This window comes from Tachypleus tridentatus, chromosome 13, assembly GCF_004210375.1.
Source record: "Tachypleus tridentatus isolate NWPU-2018 chromosome 13, ASM421037v1, whole genome shotgun sequence".
Classification (NCBI taxonomy): domain Eukaryota; kingdom Metazoa; phylum Arthropoda; class Merostomata; order Xiphosura; family Limulidae; genus Tachypleus; species Tachypleus tridentatus.
The window spans coordinates 211,159,483-211,180,861 of NC_134837.1; the positions used below are offsets into that span (position 1 = coordinate 211,159,483).

The 21,379-nt window shown below is 35.3% G+C and overlaps 1 protein-coding gene and 1 long non-coding RNA gene across 4 annotated transcripts in view; one reads left to right on the forward strand and one right to left on the reverse strand.

The window, feature by feature from the left end:
- The window catches only part of LOC143237236 (uncharacterized), a 79,091-nt gene extending 74,364 nt beyond the window's left edge, over positions 1-4,727 (forward strand). For all 3 annotated transcript variants that reach the window (XR_013019941.1, XR_013019942.1, XR_013019940.1), the window contains exons 2-3: positions 3,410-3,568; positions 4,294-4,727. This is a non-coding gene — a long non-coding RNA (uncharacterized LOC143237236). The remainder of the gene's footprint in view (positions 1-3,409; positions 3,569-4,293) is intronic.
- Positions 4,728-5,640: 913 nt separating this feature from the next.
- Positions 5,641-20,280, reverse strand: LOC143237235 (putative chitinase 2). Its single transcript, XM_076476271.1, has 7 exons — positions 20,082-20,280; positions 18,385-18,573; positions 17,298-17,551; positions 16,675-16,778; positions 12,135-12,258; positions 6,802-6,986; positions 5,641-5,770 (listed from the first exon to the last, which is right to left on the reverse strand). Exons 1-6 carry the CDS (start codon positions 20,170-20,172, stop codon positions 6,807-6,809), a joined length of 942 nt encoding a protein of 313 aa, XP_076332386.1. The 5' UTR covers positions 20,173-20,280; the 3' UTR covers positions 5,641-5,770; positions 6,802-6,806.
- Between the last annotated feature and the right edge of the window lie 1,099 nt (positions 20,281-21,379).

A 21,379-nucleotide genomic window follows, 5' to 3' on the forward strand; every position in this document is an offset into this window, starting at 1 on the left:
AGTATGATCGATTAAAAGAATCTCGTTCCCAGGCCACAACTGTTGGCACCAACATGCCCTCTGATAAAAAAAAAAAAAAAAAAAGACAGTTTTCTTCTCCGTCGCCTACATTCCAGTTAAAACCTACCTAATTTAGAGACACTTTTAAGACCATTCAAGGGCTTTAGGAAGTGATATTGATTTAACAAGATTGAGTTTTGATTGAGAACCGAACTTGATGAATCTACACTTTCGTCCTTGACTTAATATTAACAGTGGAATTCTCACATGCGATAAAGGTGTAGTAGCTATTTATATACACATATATATGTCCATTTTAAATTAAACCTGCTATTACCCCTTCAATAAGACAGATCTTTGCCGAGAGAGCTGTGTCGTGTTATCTTTGTAACGTATTTTATCTGTCTCTTTTTATCCCAAGTGTTTTTTTTTAATACTACAAAAACTGTTTTGAAGGTGTTTTGTTTGTTTGTTTTTCCTAATATCCCTCCTGGACAGCTTGTTTCTGCAGCTAACTTTGGACGAATCTTGGCGAAACTATTTTCACAAATACACTCGTCACTAGCTCCAACCCTGAATAACAAAATAAAACCTGAATATCGAAATGTTTTATTTACCTGGAAACGAAGTCGTTTATTTGTAAAATGTTGGGAAAGCTGGGCGTAACCCGCTAGAACAGCGGTGAGTCTATGGAATTACAACGGGTTTGATTCCCTTTGGTAGACTCAGTAGATAGTCTGATGTGGCTTTGGTATAAGAAAACCGCACAGTGAAAGCCGTGGTGGACAGCTAGTCGACGGGACACAAACACGCGAAATAATTGACGAATAGAAAAGTGAATATTTAAGGGAGCGTTTTGTCATTTCAGTTATAAATTTTATATCGATGAAAATTCCACGTTGGTATCTATAACTTACATATTGTTTAGTGTTAAATTAGCATCTTTACTGTAATGTATAGCTTAGTTTATTCTCTGTTATTATTGTACTGTATATATTGTTCGTTTCTGAAGTTACACTTTCATTGTTTTATGTATATATCAAAATACTCAATGTGATTGTTTACTTATATTTTACTTGTTCTTCAAGTAAAAACTTTATAACTTATACTTCACAATTTCTTTTACCGCTACAGAGTTTTTACATTTACCATTGTCAATGCATAACTTATTTTCACGTATAATAAAGATAAGAAAACGACAAAACAAAATCCCTGCACAACACGTCGTGTGTTATTAACAGGAGTAATAGTTTAATGATTTTCTGTAATCCAAACTGTAACATGTTCTTAGTGGATGTTTTCTCTTACTTCACAATCAAGTTTCAAGACAATCCGATAAGAAATACCTGAAATACCAGTTTCGTTAGAGTTTCTATATTTTAAACTCCACGCACCGACAGTACGGAAACTTTATTTGATAGAAAAACTTCCTTAACTTTATGACTTTCTCCAGTATGATACAATACACTCATAGACCTTTACAACATACAATTAGGAATCTAATTTGGTGTGAATGTTAGTCACGTGTGCAAAGTTGTTCAACAAAAAACCAATCAAATTTAACGAAATTTGAGATATCGGTCCAACGTTTTTACCACAGCTTCATTTAAGAGTAAAACTAAACCGTTTTTAATTTTATGTTTTGTTATTCAGATTAAAGACGGATGAATTACATCAGCAACACTATACGGTGAAAGGACACGCAGATACATAAGTATTGATTAGGCCAAGCAAACTAGATTATCAGTTTCTAACTCAAGTTTTCAAAATATTTATACACGTGAACGGTTATTATTGATTGCCAACTTTTCAGCACAGGTTTACTAAATTTTATGAAATTATACTAATTAAAGAGCATTTAGAGTCACGCGATATTAGTTTAAGCAACTAGCATAAATAATGATGCTTGAGATGGTTATACCGATTTGCATGCGGTGATGATAAGAAACGGTTAATTTAAATTCCATGGCGTTGCTATAAAGGAACTTATTAACACTATTTTAGAGAGTAAAAACTACCACCATATATCTTAAATAATCTAGTTGATCCTGTTAAAGTAAAGGTATGTTTAACAGAGATGCTAGAGCTAATGTTGGTTACTGTCGAGTCTCACTATCTTACTTACTATGATTTGTTTGTGAGTAGAGACAAAAGGTCATATCTGATCAAAAACACCATAGATGTGGAAACGGTACAACCGAATTTTGATTTCATTCCTTTAATTCAGACCTGAATCCTTTTATTTGACACGCTTTTTTTGTCACACCTAAGTTGTTTTCGATTAAATTCTATATAATTTCTATCATTGTCGTACAACGTATATACAGCTTGTTTCTAAAATACAATGTATCATTGTTCTGCATAACTTCATATATTTTTCTCTCGGTGTTAAATAGTTTTGTTTTTTATTTAATTTTTCTTGAAGAAGTTAAGATTGATATTTGTGGGAACAATATCCTTACTCTACCCTAAACATTTATAATAATATCCTTACTCTACCCTAAACATTTATAACACTGTCATCGTTTATACAATTGTAACTGATGTAAAACTAATACTTATATACAGAGCTCTTTACGGACACTTCACCTGTCAAATGCAGGAGTCGACATCGGTAAGTAACTCCAATGATATATATGGCTCTTGGAAGATGGCGACAGCTTTCACTTCCTTGATTACTTGGCAATGAAAGAGTGGGCATGAACGGTGACGTAAACGTTTGTATGTAATATCTTTGCTTACAGGCATAATTATATATGTATATTTGCATATAGCCATGCACATGTAAGCGACCTCTACTGGTAGTTTGAACATATATTCATTTACTTACCTCTCTGCTTGCAAACGAAGTAAAATCTTTTTGTTAACCCTAGTAAGGGAAATTTGAACGTTGCTTTTCTAAGGTTAATCAGTACCGATTTATTTTACTTTCTTTACCTGGCATAACCAGGTGGTTAAGGCACTCGACTCGTAATCCGAGCGTCGCGGGTTCGAATCTCCACCACATCAAACATACTCGCCCTTTCAGCCGTGAGGGAGCTATAATGTGAAAGTAAATCCCACTATTTGTTCGTAAAAGAGTAGTAGCTCAAAAGTTGGCGGTGGGCAGTGATGACTAGCTGCCTTCCCTCTAGTCTTACACTGCTAAATTGGGGACGGCTAACGCAGATAGCCCTCGTGTGACTTTGCGCGAAATTCAAAACAGACCAAACCAAAAAAATCCTATTTTAAGTGTCTTAGACTATATATTGTAAATACTGCTCGTTTAGGACTTAAAAACTCAACCATAAAAGGCTTAACGATCCCATTTTTCCACATCTCTCAAATTTAGGTTCAAGTATCTGAATTTGTTTTTAAATCTCGTTAGTTATTGGTAAAACTAAAATAAATACACATTCTATCTAATTAGGTTGATTGACTGAAATTAAGCACAAAGTTACACAATGGGATATCTGCGCTGTGCCCACCACTGGTATCGAAACTCGGTTTCTATTGATGGAAGTCTACAGCCATACCGTTGTACCAGCATGGAGGGATATCTAATTAGATACGACGCCGCTGTTACGACGTGAGTAAAGGTCATTCTACTCATAGTGAGTGACAAAGGTAACAGTAGAGAATTAACTTTTATCTTCACTTTATCCATCCTGTAAAACAAGTTACATTTAACCAAAAACAACAAACAAATGAAAATACAAACACCTGTTTTACGTCTATCGTAACTTAACCTAGTTATCATTGTTATATCACAGTGAGGTTGACATGACCTAATGTTATTACCCAACAGAGGATAGTTATCATTGTTATATCACAGTGAGGCTGACATGACCTATTGTTATTACCTAACAGAGGATAGTTATCATTGTTATACCACAATGAGGTTGACATGATCTATTGTTATTACCTAACAGAGGATAGTTATCATTGTTATACCACAGTGAGGCTGACATGACCTATTGTTATTACCTAACAGAGGATAGTTATCATTGTTATATCACAGTGAGGTTGAAATGACCTATTGTTATTACCTAACAGAGGATAGTTATCATCGTTATATCACAGTGAGGTTGACATGACCTATTGTTATTACCTAACAGAGGATAGTTATCATTGTTATATCATAGTGAATGAGTACAATTTACTTTCCCTCACCTAAAATGAGTGCTTGAAAACAAAGCTCATGTCATGTGCACCACCTAACTAATTTTTTCTCTATCTCAGTTTGATGGTAAAAATGTTTATTCTGTTTATCTTTAGTCCATGGTAAAAATGTTTATTCTGTTTATCTTTTAGTCCGAGCTTATCAGATGTAAATAAGGAAGCTGGTACTTGTTAATGAAATAAATGGTTCCGACGGACAACCGGAAACTGCCTCTTCAGCTGTGACGACCAGAATAACGGTTTATAACTTTTTTATTATTGAAATGTTATCCTTCATTATATTTCTCCTAGTGGCCTCATTTATTAACTTCAAGGTTAAAGACTACTTAATCTCAGATATATCTTAACGTGTTTTGTGAAGTGTCCTGACGTTGGTTCTACAAAATAGTTAAGCCCTAAACAATAATAGTTTTATAATTCATAACATAAGTTGCAGAATGTCTTTTTTCTTAATATAGTACGTTTTGTTTTTTTATTATTCATGTAATATGTTGGTTTTTCATACTATAGGTCGAAACTTCGATCCACCATCAAATATAAAAATAAAATAAATTGTTTGCTGCTGCCATCTATTGTCTTAGTTATCTACTACTAGACAACTCTTGAACATAATAATTTTGTAGTGAACGTAAGGTACAAACTCTCTCTGAGCAATGAAATTGTTAAGTGAATGAAAGTGTTCAGTTTTTTTTTTCAAGACAAAACTAAATCAGTTTTATCCACGTGAGTCAATCAAATTTTGGAAAATGAACTGCGAAACGTCTGACAAATCGACACCCACACAAATCTTGTATTTATATAAATAGAAAAATACTGTACATATCATATCAGAAAGATGGAAAGGATTCTTCCCTCCCCCTCTTTCTCATAATCCATCAAGAATTAATTCTCCTGTCATGGCTCCCTTAGCAGCGACGTGCAGCGGAAAGGAACCGTAACTACACTTGTTTCTCCAGTCGTCTGTGTCCATGGTCCAGAGGAATACACCTGCAAGTTGTTGCTGTATGCTGTATTGTACCTATAAATTTGAAAAATCAAATTATTCTTACTATTGTTTCTACACAATGGGCGACGGATAAATATTTATGTGCTTAGAATTTGAATAACTGTAATAGTTTTACGCAGTTTTGATTTTCTTTTACTGCTAATTTTATTATTCTGTGTCAACATTTTTTATGGTTCCTCCCCTATCCTTAAAACATTTTTGTCGATTCTCAAGATAGTTGTCTTTTCAGTGTTAAAACATATCTTCTACAAAGTTTCATGTGCATAAAGTCAATAACATAGAAGTTATTGCAATCTATCAAGCTAAATAGAAACTACAATAATAATAACAATTAAAAACTGATATAAAAATAATTTGAAATCGTTCTTATGATAAGGAAAATCATATATATATTTATGTTATGCGTATAAATACTTCTAAGGTTTCTTATTAATCCACTAGATGGCAGATTTGAAGCATATAAACCATAAGACGTACCTTGTAGTAAACGCTCAATTCATCGTCGAAACTGACCCACTGGTCATATAGATGAACATACGGTACTACGTGACCACTTTCTTCTCCAATTTGAGCCCCAGGTACAGTTAAAAGTACCTCACACATCTTAAAACAACAATAATAAACAATATATATTTCATTTGACGATTCAAAGTTACCTTACTGTGGTTATTATATTTGATAGAACATCTTGTATTCTTTTTTTTTCAACATTTATTTAAAGTTAATTACTCTATAAACACACACATGTATATATATGTATATTAATAGGGAAGTACAAGCATAAGATGAGCTGTTAAGCCTTGAAAACATGTAAACTGGTCTTCCAAAACTGCAGGTGTATATATCTATATATACAGCATACTTGCACTTATATAATATATATAAGTACATACAATGTATTTTATTTTTCATATAGAAGAATGGATACTCTAATTATGTATTACCATCTCTTAAAGTATACGTTCAATGATATACATATATTTTAGAAGTACGGCAAAAAAAGGGTTAATATATTTTTTCTACTGTATCTAGAACCAAAATAATTCATAAACAGATAGAAAAATTAAACAGAATATTTTTAAGAATGCTCGTACTAGACAGATTATTTCCTAAGCCTAACACATCCCTGATAGCTTTTAATAGCTTGTATCTAATAATGATTGTGATAAAAATTCAACTTATTGTTTTGAGAAAAACAAATAAACAATGTTCACTTCATAGAACATGTTTTGGAATTAGCTAAATGTGCGTGCCTCGCTCGAGATTCTTTTTATGTCTTTATTTTCCTACCTAATAAGCACTGACGTAATTGACTCAAAACTTCCTGAGTGTGATACGTTCCCATTAATTTTATTTAACCAGAAAGAATCTGATACCTCGTGAAGAAATATATATATGACACCCCAAATAAAGAAACAGAAGACAACAAAATTGGTGATAAATGTCCATCTGAGAACTAAATCATCCAAACTTGGCTAAATTCGGTCTTCTATTTCTCTCTGAAAATGTGGACATCAGGCTAGAAAAAAAAAGGTTTGGGATACACGATCTTTTATATAATGTTATGCTTGATATATCTACCTGACTGAACATGTGCCGTGTCATTGGATCTAATCTCGAGTTCGTAAACTCACCTCATTCATCCCCAGAAACCCGGGTTACTCGTGTAATGTCCTCCAATATACGGTCCTTCTGCTTCGGCTTCAATCCCGTGTTCTAATGGATCAACTAATTTGTAGGATCGACCATAGGTACCTATAGCCATTACCAACTTATGTGAAGGAACGCCTTTCTTTATCCAGTAGGTTATGGAATAATCCTGAAAGTATAATACAATAAAGAGCTGAGAAACAAACAGTACTAAGGGTTATAAGACTGACATAAGACGATAGGAACGTTTTGGGATTAAATCGATGTCTTCCGATTGAGATTTTATAAAATCCGACTCAAGGTTTCGCTTCACGAAGATATTTTAAATTATAATAAAGTTAAACCTTGGGCCTCCTAGGCTTACAAATTAAATTAAGTATTTCACTAAGGAATGAACTATAACTGTTATCTGGTTGGTCAACAGTAACGTTACGAAATTACAAACCTAAAATCTAGGGTTCGATTCCTTGCAACGAAGAGGTTGCAGATTGTCCATTTTGTAGTTTTGTGCATTAAAGAAACAACAACATTAACTGTATTAGCTTCAAGGCTTAATAACAGATGGCGCGCAAAACGTCTGTTTGTTTGTTTATTTGTTTTTGAATTTCGCACAAAGCTACTCGAGGGCGATCTGTGCTAGCCGTCCCTAATTTAGCAGTGTAAGACTAGAGGGAAGGCAGCTAGTCATCACCACCCACCGCCAACTCTTGGGCTGCTCTTTTACCAACAAATAGTGGGATTGACCATAACTTATAACGCCCCCACGGCTGAAAGGGCGAGCATGTTTGGCGCGACGGGGATGCAAACTTGCGACCCTCAGATTACGAGTCGCACGCCTTAACACGCAAAACGTCGTGGTGATTGAGAATATGAGCACGAATATAAATTAATGAACAGGATTCTTACAGAACTTATTCACGAGGAACATCTGGAAACGGAAACTGATGTGAAAGGCTTAATGAAACAAGAATTATTTGAATGTTATTTTCCGTAAAATTAAAACAGGTAAAAATCAGACGATTTTCCGAAATTATTTAAATACATTAAGTGTAATTACACTATTCAATATCTCGCGTGGCCTACTGGTTAGCGAGCAGAACTGTGAATTTGAAGGATTAAGTTTGTTTGGAATTTAGCACAAAGCTACACAATGGACTATCTCTACTCTGTCCACCACGGGTATCAAGACCCGGATTCTAGCAGTGTGAGTGTGCAGACCTACTGTTATGCCACTAGGGGGCTTTGTTTGTTTTTGAATTTCGGGCAAAGCTACTCGAAGGCTATCTGCGCTAGCCGTCCCTAATTTAGGAGTGTAAGAGTAAAGGGAAGGCAGCTTGTCATCACCACCCACCGCCAACTCTTGGGTTACTCTTTTACCAACGAACAGTGGGATTGACCCTTACTTTATAACGCCACCACGGCTGAAAGGGGCGAGCATGTTTGGTGTGACCGGGATCGGAACCTGCGACCCTCAGATTACGAGTCGAACGCCTTAACCCACCTGGCAATGCCGGGCAGGAGGCTATGAAGGTTTAATATTCGCCTTGTTATAGTGCTGACCACTTTCTTAATTTCAGTCGTGAGTAAATTAAAGAGTAACAGTCAGTTCCATTATTAGGATCCAGGGAATGGACACAGACTTTGTGGTAGCGGATGGTGCTAGTTGGCTGCCTTCCCTAGGATCAATAGTCATAAACTAAGGACGGTTATATATGTACTCTTGTGGCATTTAAGGTGTCCTTTGGGTTGGAAATACAGTCTTGGCCAAAATGTTTCCATATTTTGTAACAAATAAGATTATTAGTAAAATGGATACAAATACAGTTAGTGCTGTCAAACTATTATATTAAACATTCACACGTATAATATGTATAATGAGACAGGTTCTATAGATATCATCAATGATTTGTTGAAGTAGCGAACAAATTTATCAGACACCTTTAGAAATACGTGTAATTCAGTATTTCACCTATTATAACAAAACTTTACCAAAACATACATAATTACAAAATATAATATCAAATTATTATAAATAGTGCTCTTAACCTTATATCCATTCATATTAAACATTCAGTACTTGGTCGGTCATCCACGTACACTAATAACCTCCGCAAAATAACATGCCATGCTGTCGATAAGGTTATTGATGTAATCTACTGTGAATTCATCCCAAGTTACCACTAGAAGGTGCTGCAATTCACTTAAAGTAGCTGGTTTAAGGTCGTGATTAGTAACTTTCAGGCTTAGTCCTACCCAAGAGTTTTCAATAGGTTTGCAATAACGAGATTTTGCTGACCATAGAAATCTTGTAACATCTTCCTGGTCTAGATGATCTTATACAATATACACAGTATGGGCAGTGATATTGTCATCTTAAAACACAAAGATCTAACATTTGACAGAACACTGTCTCCGTATAATGCCTGCAGAAAGTACCATTGACGTTTTCTTGGACGATATGAAGAAAAGTTTTTCTACCATAATGTATAGCTACCCAAACATGTACTGCACCACCCCTTGTGTTTTCCATGTGAGAATGGTCCCTCTCTAATCTGTTCTCTGGGAAACGCGAATATGAATCCTTCTGTCAGTTTTAAAAAGCTGGGACTCATCTGCAAGTTGGAATGCTGTTTTGACTGAATAAAATGGTGATGGTGTTGAATTCTGAGCTAATACCGGTTTGTAGACAGTTCTTCCTGCAAAATAATCTTGTTTAGTCAGTCTCCCAATCACTTTTCTTTTGAATACCCTAAAATGAACATGTTTATGCCATTCCTGTCGTAATGTGTAGTAATACCACTTTCAACCTTGACCTGTTAACCTGATACAAACACGGTCATCTCCAGCAATAGGTTTTCGCGTCTACCAGTAGACGTTCCTGGAAAAAACCTTTTCTGTAGTCCAAAGACATTTCAGGATTCTGGATATAGTACACTGGAGGTAGCTACTGTTCTAGCGAAGTCCTTTTCTTTACACTATTTCTGGACAGTATAATATAACATGCCCTATAACTTCTGAAACGTCAAAAATCATGATTCTACATCATATACAGAGACATTGTCTGAACATAGCTCTGACGTGCTTCGAAAAATAAATATACCAAAAGCACATCCTCTTATACAAAACAGGTGTGTATGTGTGTTTTTACTCAAAATAACTTGTATAGTTTGGTTTGAATTTTGCACAAAGCTACACGAGGGCTATCTGCGCTAGTCGTCCCAAATTTTGCAGTGTAAGACTAGAGGGAAGGCAGCTAGTCATCACCACCCACCGCCAACTCTTTATCAACTCTTTTACCAACGAATAGTGGGATTGAACGTAACATTATAACGCTGTCACGGCTGAAAGAGCGAGCATATTTGGTAAGACGAGGATTCGAATCCGCGACCCTCAGATAACGAGTCCGGTGCCTTAACCACCTGGCCATACAATTTCAACTTATACAGTCATTCCTGTCACACCAAACATGCTTGTCCTGGTACAGCGGTAAATCTACGACTTACAACTCTAAAATCGGGGATTCGATTCCCCTCAGTAGACTCAGCAGTTAGTCCAATGTGGCTTTGCTATAAGGAAACACACACATACTTCCACTGCTTAATTAAGGACAGCCAGCGCAGATAGCCCTCATCTGGTTTGCGCCTTGTTGGGCATCTAAAAAGATTTTGACTTCATCTTTATCAAACCTTGATAAAATTATGCATCAGATTTATCATAGAAAGTTCTTCCCTTTTAAAAAACAAAGTGACAATTGTACTTGTTCTGGTCTCGCCTCAGTAGATTTCATATTTTCAGTACGTCATTTTCAAGCCGCTTTTTAAAACTCTACGTGCAATGTTAAAGGAAACAGCAATCTTATTTTGTTCCTATAGAACGTTGTGTTTAATAAAAGATCATATAAACTAGAAAACAAGGGGTTAACAACATCTAGCACAGTTCTTATTTCTAAATTTTACTCGCTGTGTTGCTTTGTTGTCTTTTTTTTTTATAGCCATTTAAGATTTAAAGTAATGATCCCTAATTTACGCCGACCAATAATTCTCCTTTAAGGTGAGATTTATCTTTGTAGTTAACCGATATTAGTTTACAAAATGTATATTAAAGTTAGGCCTATAACTCTATTCTCCAGTTGTGGTTGCATGACTCACTCCGAGAACAAAAAGACCGGATTGTTAGTTCGTTAGTTCTAGTGAACAACAGTGAAGATAAATAAAGTAAATGAAAATATGTACAATAAAAATATTGTGTTATTAATTCTTTCTGACTTGTAAGTGACTTACATTAAATAGATCTTAATTATAATTCACTTCCTAAACTTGATTCACACCTTAACAGTTGCTAACAGTTGAAAATTTATGATATATAAATCACGTGGACCATGCCTCAGTCTCTGGTGTCACAACCAGTCTCAGGTAGTTTAGGCACTCGACTCGTAATTTGAGGGTCGCTGGTTCGAATCCCTGTCACAACAGACATGCTCGCCCTTTTAGCAGTGGGGACGTTATAATGCGACGATCAATTCCACTATTCGTTGGTAAAATAGTAGCCCAAGAGTTGGCGGTGGGTGATGATGACTAGCTGCCTTCCCTCTAGTCATACACTACTAAATTAGGGACAGCTAGGACAAATATCTCTCGCGTAGCTTTGCGCGAAATTCAAAACCAGACCACAAACCAGCCTAATGAGTACTGGTACGACGCGAAAGACAATCGTTGGCAGTGAATGTATCACGTATAGGGTAATTGTGAAATATATAATTTTATAAAACCGTATAACATCGTTCGTGGTTTCTAATATTTTATCTCGTTCTTCATCACTTTAAAACTTATTTGCAAGAACTAAAATACATATAACAATAACGTGTCTGTCTGTGACATGATATGGGATTGGACGGCTGGATGCGTGAAATTTTCTTTAATATTTTCACTAGTTGGATGTATTTTTTTCGCATGTTTTAAAATATATAATAAATTATCTCATTCTTGGTTCTACATTGCGGATTGTGAGGGCTACGAATAATGGCCATATTACAAGTTCGGACATTTTAGAAGCTGCCAATAGATGTTATTCAACCTTTCGGTCATGGGTCTACCTACGTCAGACATTTCCCGATTGTAAGCTGATATGTAAAATATAGATATAATAAGTCGGTTCTTTTATTTGTTTCAAATAATAAACTCCTCTATGTCTGATTTTTTTAGTTTGTTTTGTTCCATTTAAACATACTTATAACAACTCTTAGAATAGTTTTAAGACTATTAAAAAAAATCTCTTATGTTGTTATGTGGTACATTATGAGATTAGGGTAGATACTCACCACACAGAGACGTCGATTAGGAAGTGTGTGTTCCATGTGACAATAAAGGGGCGCGTAGTGGCCTGTTTTACGTTCCCAAGGCCCATGATAATCCATAGTTAACACAAGAACGTAGTCTACAAACCTGTGTAAAAGAAAAAAAAAATTAAATGTAATTTTCATTCAAGTTTGAAAATATAATTAAATGCGGTTTAATATAAATACATGTATTTAAATCGAGGAAAATGCTATTCTAATATGACTCTTTTCATTGGAAATAACTTGTTATGTTCTAGGTTGTAACACTGTTATCATTCTTTATAACAACGTAATAACGATTTACTCATCAGTATTTTTTATTAATCAATACAAGTTAAGAGTAAGGAGTTATAAGCAACATGGAAACTACAGGTCAATTAACATGTATTCACAGGTTACTAACTTCCCGGTGTTGCATCAAGAGGGCAGATTGATTTGGCTAATTTATTAATAATTCTAGTTTTGAAGATACAGTCGAGCTGACAGTGGGATGTAATAAGTGCCCAATAGGTGGCAGTATGATTCGAAAACTATAGTTCTTTATAAAGTGAAAAACAAAGAGTTTTTAGATCGTGGTGCGGTTAATTAAGTCCCAAGAACTGTTTTCGCAATTAGAGGCACATACGTACAAAGTTCCCCAATTACTCAAGTAAAAGAGAAGGCAGTAGATATATTTCACCTATTTTTGGGATAGTGCTGGGCAACAGCATTATGTACAGTCCGATACAGCACATAATAACACTAGAATTGGTAATAGTAACACGAAACTCAGCGTTATGTACAGTCCAATATAGCACATAATAACACTAGGATTGGTAACAGTAACATGAAACTCAGCGTTATGTACAGTCCAATACAGCACATAATAACACTAGAATTGGTAATAGTAACATGAAACGCAGCGTTATGTACAGTCCAATATAGCACATAATAACACTAGGATTGGTAACAGTAACATGAAACTCGGAAGTCTATGCTGTTAAATTAAGTTTATACTAGTAATAACTGGTGATTTCCTGAACAACAAGGGTTAGACGTCGAGGTATACAAGGATAATATTTATATTTCATCGCTTTATATATATGTAAAAACGGCTCGTTTGGGTTGAGAAAATTTTTTACGTAGAGGAGCAAACAAAATTTCGACCTTCTTCGATCATCGTCAGATTCACAAAGAAAGAGGTAACTGACCGGTAGCTGACCACATGTTTGAAAGGGGTTGTGTAACTAAGTGTCAGAATGTAAAGGGCGTGCCTAGATGTTTGAAAAACAACATCTTAAACGATTCTTTCAAATAATTTTTTCACAAAACCATCAACATAATTTCACAAAACAGAAAGCTAAAAAACAATCTTACAAAAAGAGACATTAATTCCATTAAAAACCTAAAACAAGACAAAAATATAAAAATTCTAAAAGCAGATAAAGGTAACGCTATAGTCATAATGAATACGAATGAATACATCCAAAAAATGAATAACATCCTATCAGACACGAACACATTTAAACCAATACACACAAGTCTAACAAAGACACACGAAACGCAACTGAAGAAAATAATTCTATAAATGAAAAAAAGCCAACAGAATTTCACAAACACTTTATTCCTATCTACGTAAAACAGACTCACGCACACCGCAAATATACGGCATCCCCAAACCTCATAAACCAGATTGTCCATTACGACCAATAATGTCCACATATGAATCGTTTAATTACAATCTTGGTAAATACATAGCATGGGCATTCTCCAAATATGTAACATCAGCCAGCTCATTCATCAAAGACTCTTTTAATTTCAAGTCTTATCTAAATCAACTTAATCATAAAGCCTTAATGGCCAGTTTCGATGTTATATCCCTCTTTACAGAAGTTCCAACCACTGAAGCCTGTAAGATAGCCTTACAACTCTATATCCGAGATCCTAACCCATCTACAGAAATTCCCAGCAACCAATTAGCAACCCTCATAGAATTCACCACGATGAAGACAAACTTCATGTTCAACAACCACAACTATATACAAACAAATGGCCTAAGCATGGGCAACCCAGTATCACCAGTTCTAGCCAATATTTTTATGACACAAGTTGAAACACAAGCAATTAACACAGCATTACATCCACCACTATACTGGTACAGATATGTAGATGACACGGTTGCGGGATTCAAATCTACCGAACACATACTTAATTTTTTCAATCACATTAACTCTATACATCCCAACATCAACTTTACATGTGAACAGGAAAAAAGTAATCAAATATCATTTCTTAACCTCAAAATTACAAGAACCGACACACATTTTAAAACTGAAATCTACCAAAAGATCACCAATACTGGACTATACATTCCTTGGAACTCAGCACATGAAACAAAACAAAAACTCAACATACTAAGAAACCAAATAAACACAGCCATAAAACTATGCTCACCAGATAAAATTAACGATAAATCAGACAAAATAAAACAATACTTCATCAACATCAATAAGTTTCCTCCACAAACCGTAGAAAACATTATACGCACACACCTAGACAGAAAGCAAAATCAACCAACTAAAGTAAATATATCTCACGAATCAAAAAATCACGAAACCATATACTGCTGTATACCATATATTCCCGACTTCAGCAGAAAAATAACCAACATTTGGCAAAAACTAGTAACAAAATATGGCATTCCAGTTAATACCAAATTTATTCAAAAACCAGACACAAAACTAAGGTCTACACTATGTAAAAACTACACTGACAAACACCACACCAACATTATTTATAAAATACAATGTGATAACTGCCACGACTTCTATATTGGAGAAACAAGCAGAAAAATGGAAACCAGATTCAAAGAACATAAAAAGTCACCTTCACACGTTTTCGAACACTGCAAGTCAAATAAACACAACATAACCATAGAAAACACTCAAATACTAAATAAAGAAACAAACATAAACAAACGCAAAATTAAAGAAGCCTTACTTATACAACAACTCAAGCCCAAAATAAACCAATACAAAGGAACACCTTTATATCTATATTAAAAATAATAAATAATATAAAATTATATATTCAAATATCTAACACCGCCCTCTACATTCCGACACTCAGTTACACAACCCCTTTCAAACATGTGGAGGCCTGGCATGGCCAAGCGCGTAAGGCGTGCGACTCGTAATCCGAGGGTCGCGGGTTCGCGCCCGCGTCGCGCTAAACATGCTCGCCCTCCCAGCCGTGGGGGTGCATAATGTGACGGTCAATCCCACTATTCGTTGGTAAAAGAGTAGCCCAAGAGTTGGCGGTGGGTGGTGATGACTAGCTGCCTTCCCTCTAGTCTTACACTGCTAAATTAGGGACGGCTGGCACAGATACCCCTCGAGTAGCTTTGTGCGAAATTCCAAAACAAACAAACAAATCAAACATGTGGTCAACTTCCGGTCAGTTACCTCTTCCTTTTTTTGTGAACCTGACGATGACCGAAGAAGGTCGAAACTTTGTTTGCTCCTCTAGGAAAAAAATTTTCTGAACCCAAACGAGTTGTTTTTACATAAATATTTTTCTCTACAAGTGGGTTTTCTCGACATCACTGATTTCACCTCTTTATGGACGAAACCTTAGAATTTCAGATCAGCAAATATGATCAAATATATTATTGTTTTGTATCGCATTTCCTGCAGTGTGTGTAAAGGTTTACTGGACGGCTTATTTATTTACCAGTATGGATTTGGTTTTTCTATCTTGGAGCCACCTAGCGGCATATTTGCGGAGTTACTATGCTAGAAATCAGCAAAGTAGAAGCTTTCTAATGTGTAGATTTATGCTTGATCAATTGTATTTGGTATTCATGTTGTTCTCCACCTAGAAACTTTGGTAGTAATCGTATAATATATACATATATACCCTTGCATTAGTTCAAATATGTATTTTCAGAGCTCCAAAACAACATATAACGTATTGTATCATGCAAATATACCCTAATATATTTTTACTTCTCTATCTAGTAAGTTCTGGTTACGGATATTGCTCTGAAAAAAATAAAGCCATCACTACACCCACAGAGGTCTCGTGTTTAGCTTGCGATGTCTCCTCAATCAAAAGGCGTAAAAAATTTTCGTTAGATGCTCTTCAAGTTTAATATTGATCTACAAAGGGCACAAATATCATACATTCAAGTAAAACAAATACGTAACTTAAAAAGTCCGTCGAGACATAAAATCATATCAAAGTCACCTACGTATAAATCCGGAAAATATTATTTTATAGCGTCCATAAGAGATCATCTTAATTAATATTGGCTATAAATAATGTTTAAGTATATTCTTAAATAATACAACTGTAAAGAAACAGTAACAAATTATATATGAAAAAAATATTATCAAAGTGGCGTCATCTATGAATAAATTTAAATATAACCTGTACAAAGGACAATAAAATACTACAAGGCACATATATTGTTTGTAAGGTATCGGCTTAATATACATATAGTTTTCAATTCCGATTATATAATAGGTGAAAGGTTACGCACTCTGCTACGTCATCGGCTTTATAGCATTTGTCAATTTCACTTTTCGTTCCGGAAACAAATATTGCCAGATCTTGTCCGTACGCGGTCATAGTTTTCCTCATTTCCTGAAAACCACATAGGCTTAGTGAATTACCTTCAACAGTAGAAGAAAGAACTGTTACACTAAATTAACTAAATTCGTACGTAAAACACTATTATGAACATACTTCAATTATTTCCCACACATGCCAGTTGCTTCAGTTCGTACATTTGAAGCTAACCAAACACTGATAACTTTCGTACCTTTGACACTAGAGAATATGTACCAGTAGCTGAAAACATTAGGAGAGTCGTTCAGTATATTCGACCTAAATCCTCCTTCAGAAAAACTTCGAATTATTCTCCACTAGATGGCATCTTTTACCCATTTTTTTTTTAAAATCAGCTCTTCAACTTCCAATATGTGTGTGTGTGTAACCTTAAAATTTGAGTAGTGAAAACATCTATTTAATCTAAATTTTACTTGAAAAACTACACTTGCAAGAGTTAGGATATGGTTCATAACATTTAATTTTTTTGGTTCAAACTTTTGATTTTCACGTGTTCAGTTTGTTTAAAAGATTGAAACCGTCAAGGGCTCTCACCTTGAGTAACCTGATGAAGTTCTCTCTGTCGGCAGGATATTGGCTCTTAAGAACAGGGTAAAACCATCCCAACGCAATTCCGTCAAACCCGTGTTTCCTGATGAATTCTGCAGCACTACGAGCTAAGCCTTTCCGGAGTCGTACGTCGGCAGCAGTGTGTGAAAATACGGCGGAGTCTTCACTGCCTCCGACGGCAAGGTATGTTTTAAGACTGGGATTGATTCTTTTCAGACGATTGAAGCTTGCATACATGCCTATATATGTAATATTAATTAATTGTATAATAAAACCAAAGTCGTTCTTTTCAGTTATAAAATAACTAGAATTTATATATTGGTTACACTTTAAACAAAACAGGTCTCGACAGTTACTTCAGTAACTGACTGCTGTATAAACACTACGAAACAAGAAACAACAGTAGAGTGTTGTCTGCAAGATCAACCATGTGGTGTGTGGAACTTTAACTAAACGACATCACAATATAAGAGAAGTGCCTGACACAATTTAACCACTAAAGGTGAGCTCTATGCTGGAGAACACTTTAACTAAGATAAGCCTAAGAATCATTTAAATAATTGAATATTGTCTAAATACATTCTCAAGACGGGTGGAGTGCGTATTAAAACTTAACTTCAGGTTAACTGAAGAATGACCCGAAAATGGCCTAAGAAGGTCAAAATTTTGTTCTGTACTTTATTTTAACTAAAGTTTTATTACTTCAAGAGGGTTTCTTTTCATCACGAACGAGTACTGTCTAACCCCTACAGGTCAGCTCTATGATGGGCTACATTTCAACGAGTGTGGTTACACGAATTATTATAGTAATGGGCTGTTTTATACAGAAGGCTAGCAATTCCGATAATCTACGTAATGGACCGGACCTCCATAAAACGATTTCAAAAAACCAATAAGCCCTAAGCAGAGCAACGCAAAGATTACATTACCTGCACATAATACAGTATCATAGACTTATCTGTGCCCAATCCGCTACAGTAATCTCACCTGTCTATAATACTGTACCAAAGTTTTATTTGCCATTCATATGGCATCATGATTTTATGTGTCCATAATAGTGTCATCTGCTTACCTGTTTCAGGGTCAGAATCGTGATCGGTGTCAATACTGACCACCAGAGCGCCCCCATTGGACAGTGCCGCGTGTAGAAATATTAGATGAGTGCAGAGTAGCGGATTGATATCTTCTACAGTAAATTTCCCGTCTCCTGGTCTATAAACTGCACTACTTCCGAAAACACAGAAAATACTTCCAGTTGAATCTGTTGATTAGAAAAGCACACAACATTTAACAATACTGAATAAAAGTTGAATCGTAAAATAATTTGTTCTGTTTATAACTTTCTGTTTATACTTAATTTTCTTTGTTTCAAGTTCTAACCTTTTATTGTTCGTTTAATAAGTTTTGAAATATCAAAACGAGGATATAATATGTATGTGCTGCCATCTGTTGATGAAAGATTTCAATATTGAATACTACAGTTTTACGATGGGCTGATAACTTATTAATTGAAAAATAAGACAAATTTAGTTTAAGGATCAGAAGATGCAACAAGTGGGCGTTAAACCGGACTTAAACAAGTAATAAAGAAAGTTTTTTTAATTTTTGTAAAATAGGGTTAGCGGAGATTTTAAAGAAATGCTCAATTTATTTAGTTTTTTTCTGTCAACATTTAGATTTTAGAAGAACACTGTGACGCATTAAGAGGAAATTTGGCAATATAATTTGTTTATAAAATACGAGAAAAACGAAATGTGAAACACTGAATATTCGTGTTTTTGAGACCAAATATTAAATCATTGTTTCTGTTTATAGAGGGCGTCTATCCATGACAGTAGCAAATTACCAAAAATGTTATAATTAATTCTGCTCCTTAACTAAGCCTAAATGGCAAATTAACAAGTAACCACGGCCAGATTTATCTGACTTCATTAAGGAAAATGTTTTAAAAAACAGTAATTTAATTTAGTCTTTATATCAGTTATAAAATCGATGTGGCCTAGTGGTCAACGTGGCGTACTGCTACCGGCAATGCCGCCGAACACACACGCACTTTTAGCTGTGTTTAGTGTTATAAAAGTAACAATCAGCGCTAAAACGTAGCTCTTCTGGCAATGAATGCTGCTTGACTGGATATTTTTTCCCTCTGGTAAGTAGTACAAAATTAGGAATGGCTAAACCTTGACCTCAAAAGCCATCTAACCCAGCCACTTATTTCACTTATCGCGGAAGGTGCTATTTAGGCTGAAAATGACAATATCGGGTCTATAGTACTGGGAAATACAAACCAACTTTGAGTGAAAATATAAGGTGAATCTGACGTATTTTTCTATTAATGCAGTTTAGGTTTATTTATTTTTGAATTTCACGCAAAATTACACGAGAGCTATCTTCGCTGGGCGTTCTTAATTTAGCAGTGTGAGACTAGAGTGAGGGCAAGTAATCATCACCATTCTTTGGCTACTCCTTTATCAAATAAATAATGGAATTGATTGTCACTATTATTATAACAACCTCACGGCTCAAAGGGCGAGCATGTTTGGTGTGACGGAGATTCGAACCCGCGACCCTCAGATTAGAAGTCGAGGGCCCTAACTACCTGGCCACGCCAAGCCAAATAATACGATTTATGATGCGTTTTTCTTTTCGAGTGTCTTTCGATATGAAAACCGAAACGTTTTCCAAGAACCTAGCACGGGTTAGTACCTGTCCACAGAAACTCAACTGAATATAAACATACTTAGAAAAGTAAATAACTTAGAAACTTACTTGTGAAAGAAGAAGTAGTGGAAAGGATAAATGTTGAGAACGTTGCCAGTGTCAAGACAAGGATCGTTGTTATATGTATGTTTCCACGCATTTCGATAAAACCTGAGACCTTATAAAAAGATATTTCTTTTATTTCTTTAAGTAAAAAAAACAAATGAATCCTAAACTTCTATCACAGAACGTCAAAAGTTCTGAGTAAAAACAAAATTAATATTATGATATATAGTTTAGGGAAAGGAAGGGCTGGGGTGTTGTTTGTTTATCTGTTTTGAATTTTGTGCAAAGCTACACAAGGGTTATCCTCGTTAGCCACCACCCTAATTTAACAGTGTAATGCTAGAGGGAAGGCAACAAGTCATCGCCACCTGCCTCCAACTCTTGAGATACTCTTTTTACCATTCAATAGTGGAAGTGGTCGTCGGATTATAACGTTTCCACGTCTGAAAGGTCAAGTATATTTGATGTTTTAAAATTAGAACCCGCGACCGTCAGATTGCGAATCGCCGAGCTAGCGAAAGGGGAGGGGGTAAACGTTAAATTTCACAGTCTTAGTATCACTTACGTTTATGAAATTTATTTGTCCAAAGGTATTATTTCTGTGACTGTTATGCCATCTTCTGTTGGAACAATAACATAAATAGATATTTCAAATAGGCCCGGCATGGTCAGGTGATTCAGGCGCTCACTTCGTAACATGAAGATCGTGGGTTCGAACCCCGTCACACCAAACATGCTCACCCTTTGAGCCGTCGGGGAAGTTACAATGTAACGGTAAATCACATTATTCATTAGTAAAAGAGTAGTCCAAGAGGTGGTGATGACTAACTACCTTCCTTCTAGTCTTACACTGCTAAATTAGGGACGGCTATCTCAGATAGCCCTAGTGAAGCTTTGCGCGAAATTCAAAACAAACAAACAAACAAACTATTTTAGATTAGTTTAATATCAGCCGAAAAAAAGTAGATCTCAGATTGGACAAACAACGTTCGATTTATAAAATATTGAAATAGCACAGCTACGATTCGAAAACAGCTGAAAAATGTCCCTTATAAACGTGCAATAACAGGAAATATGAGTGAAAATAAAAAGTGTGCCATTTATAATGACGATACACAGAGGACAACCTAGGCCTTATAGCCCTTTTGTTTATCACAACGCCATTATTTGCCTTGACCCTTGGTATATGTTATTGTTTTAAAATCAATGACAACGTTACACAGAGGATAGTCTAGGCCTCACATCTTGATATAAATTGTTGTTCCAAATTTATGGTGACGATAAATAGAGGACAGTCTTGG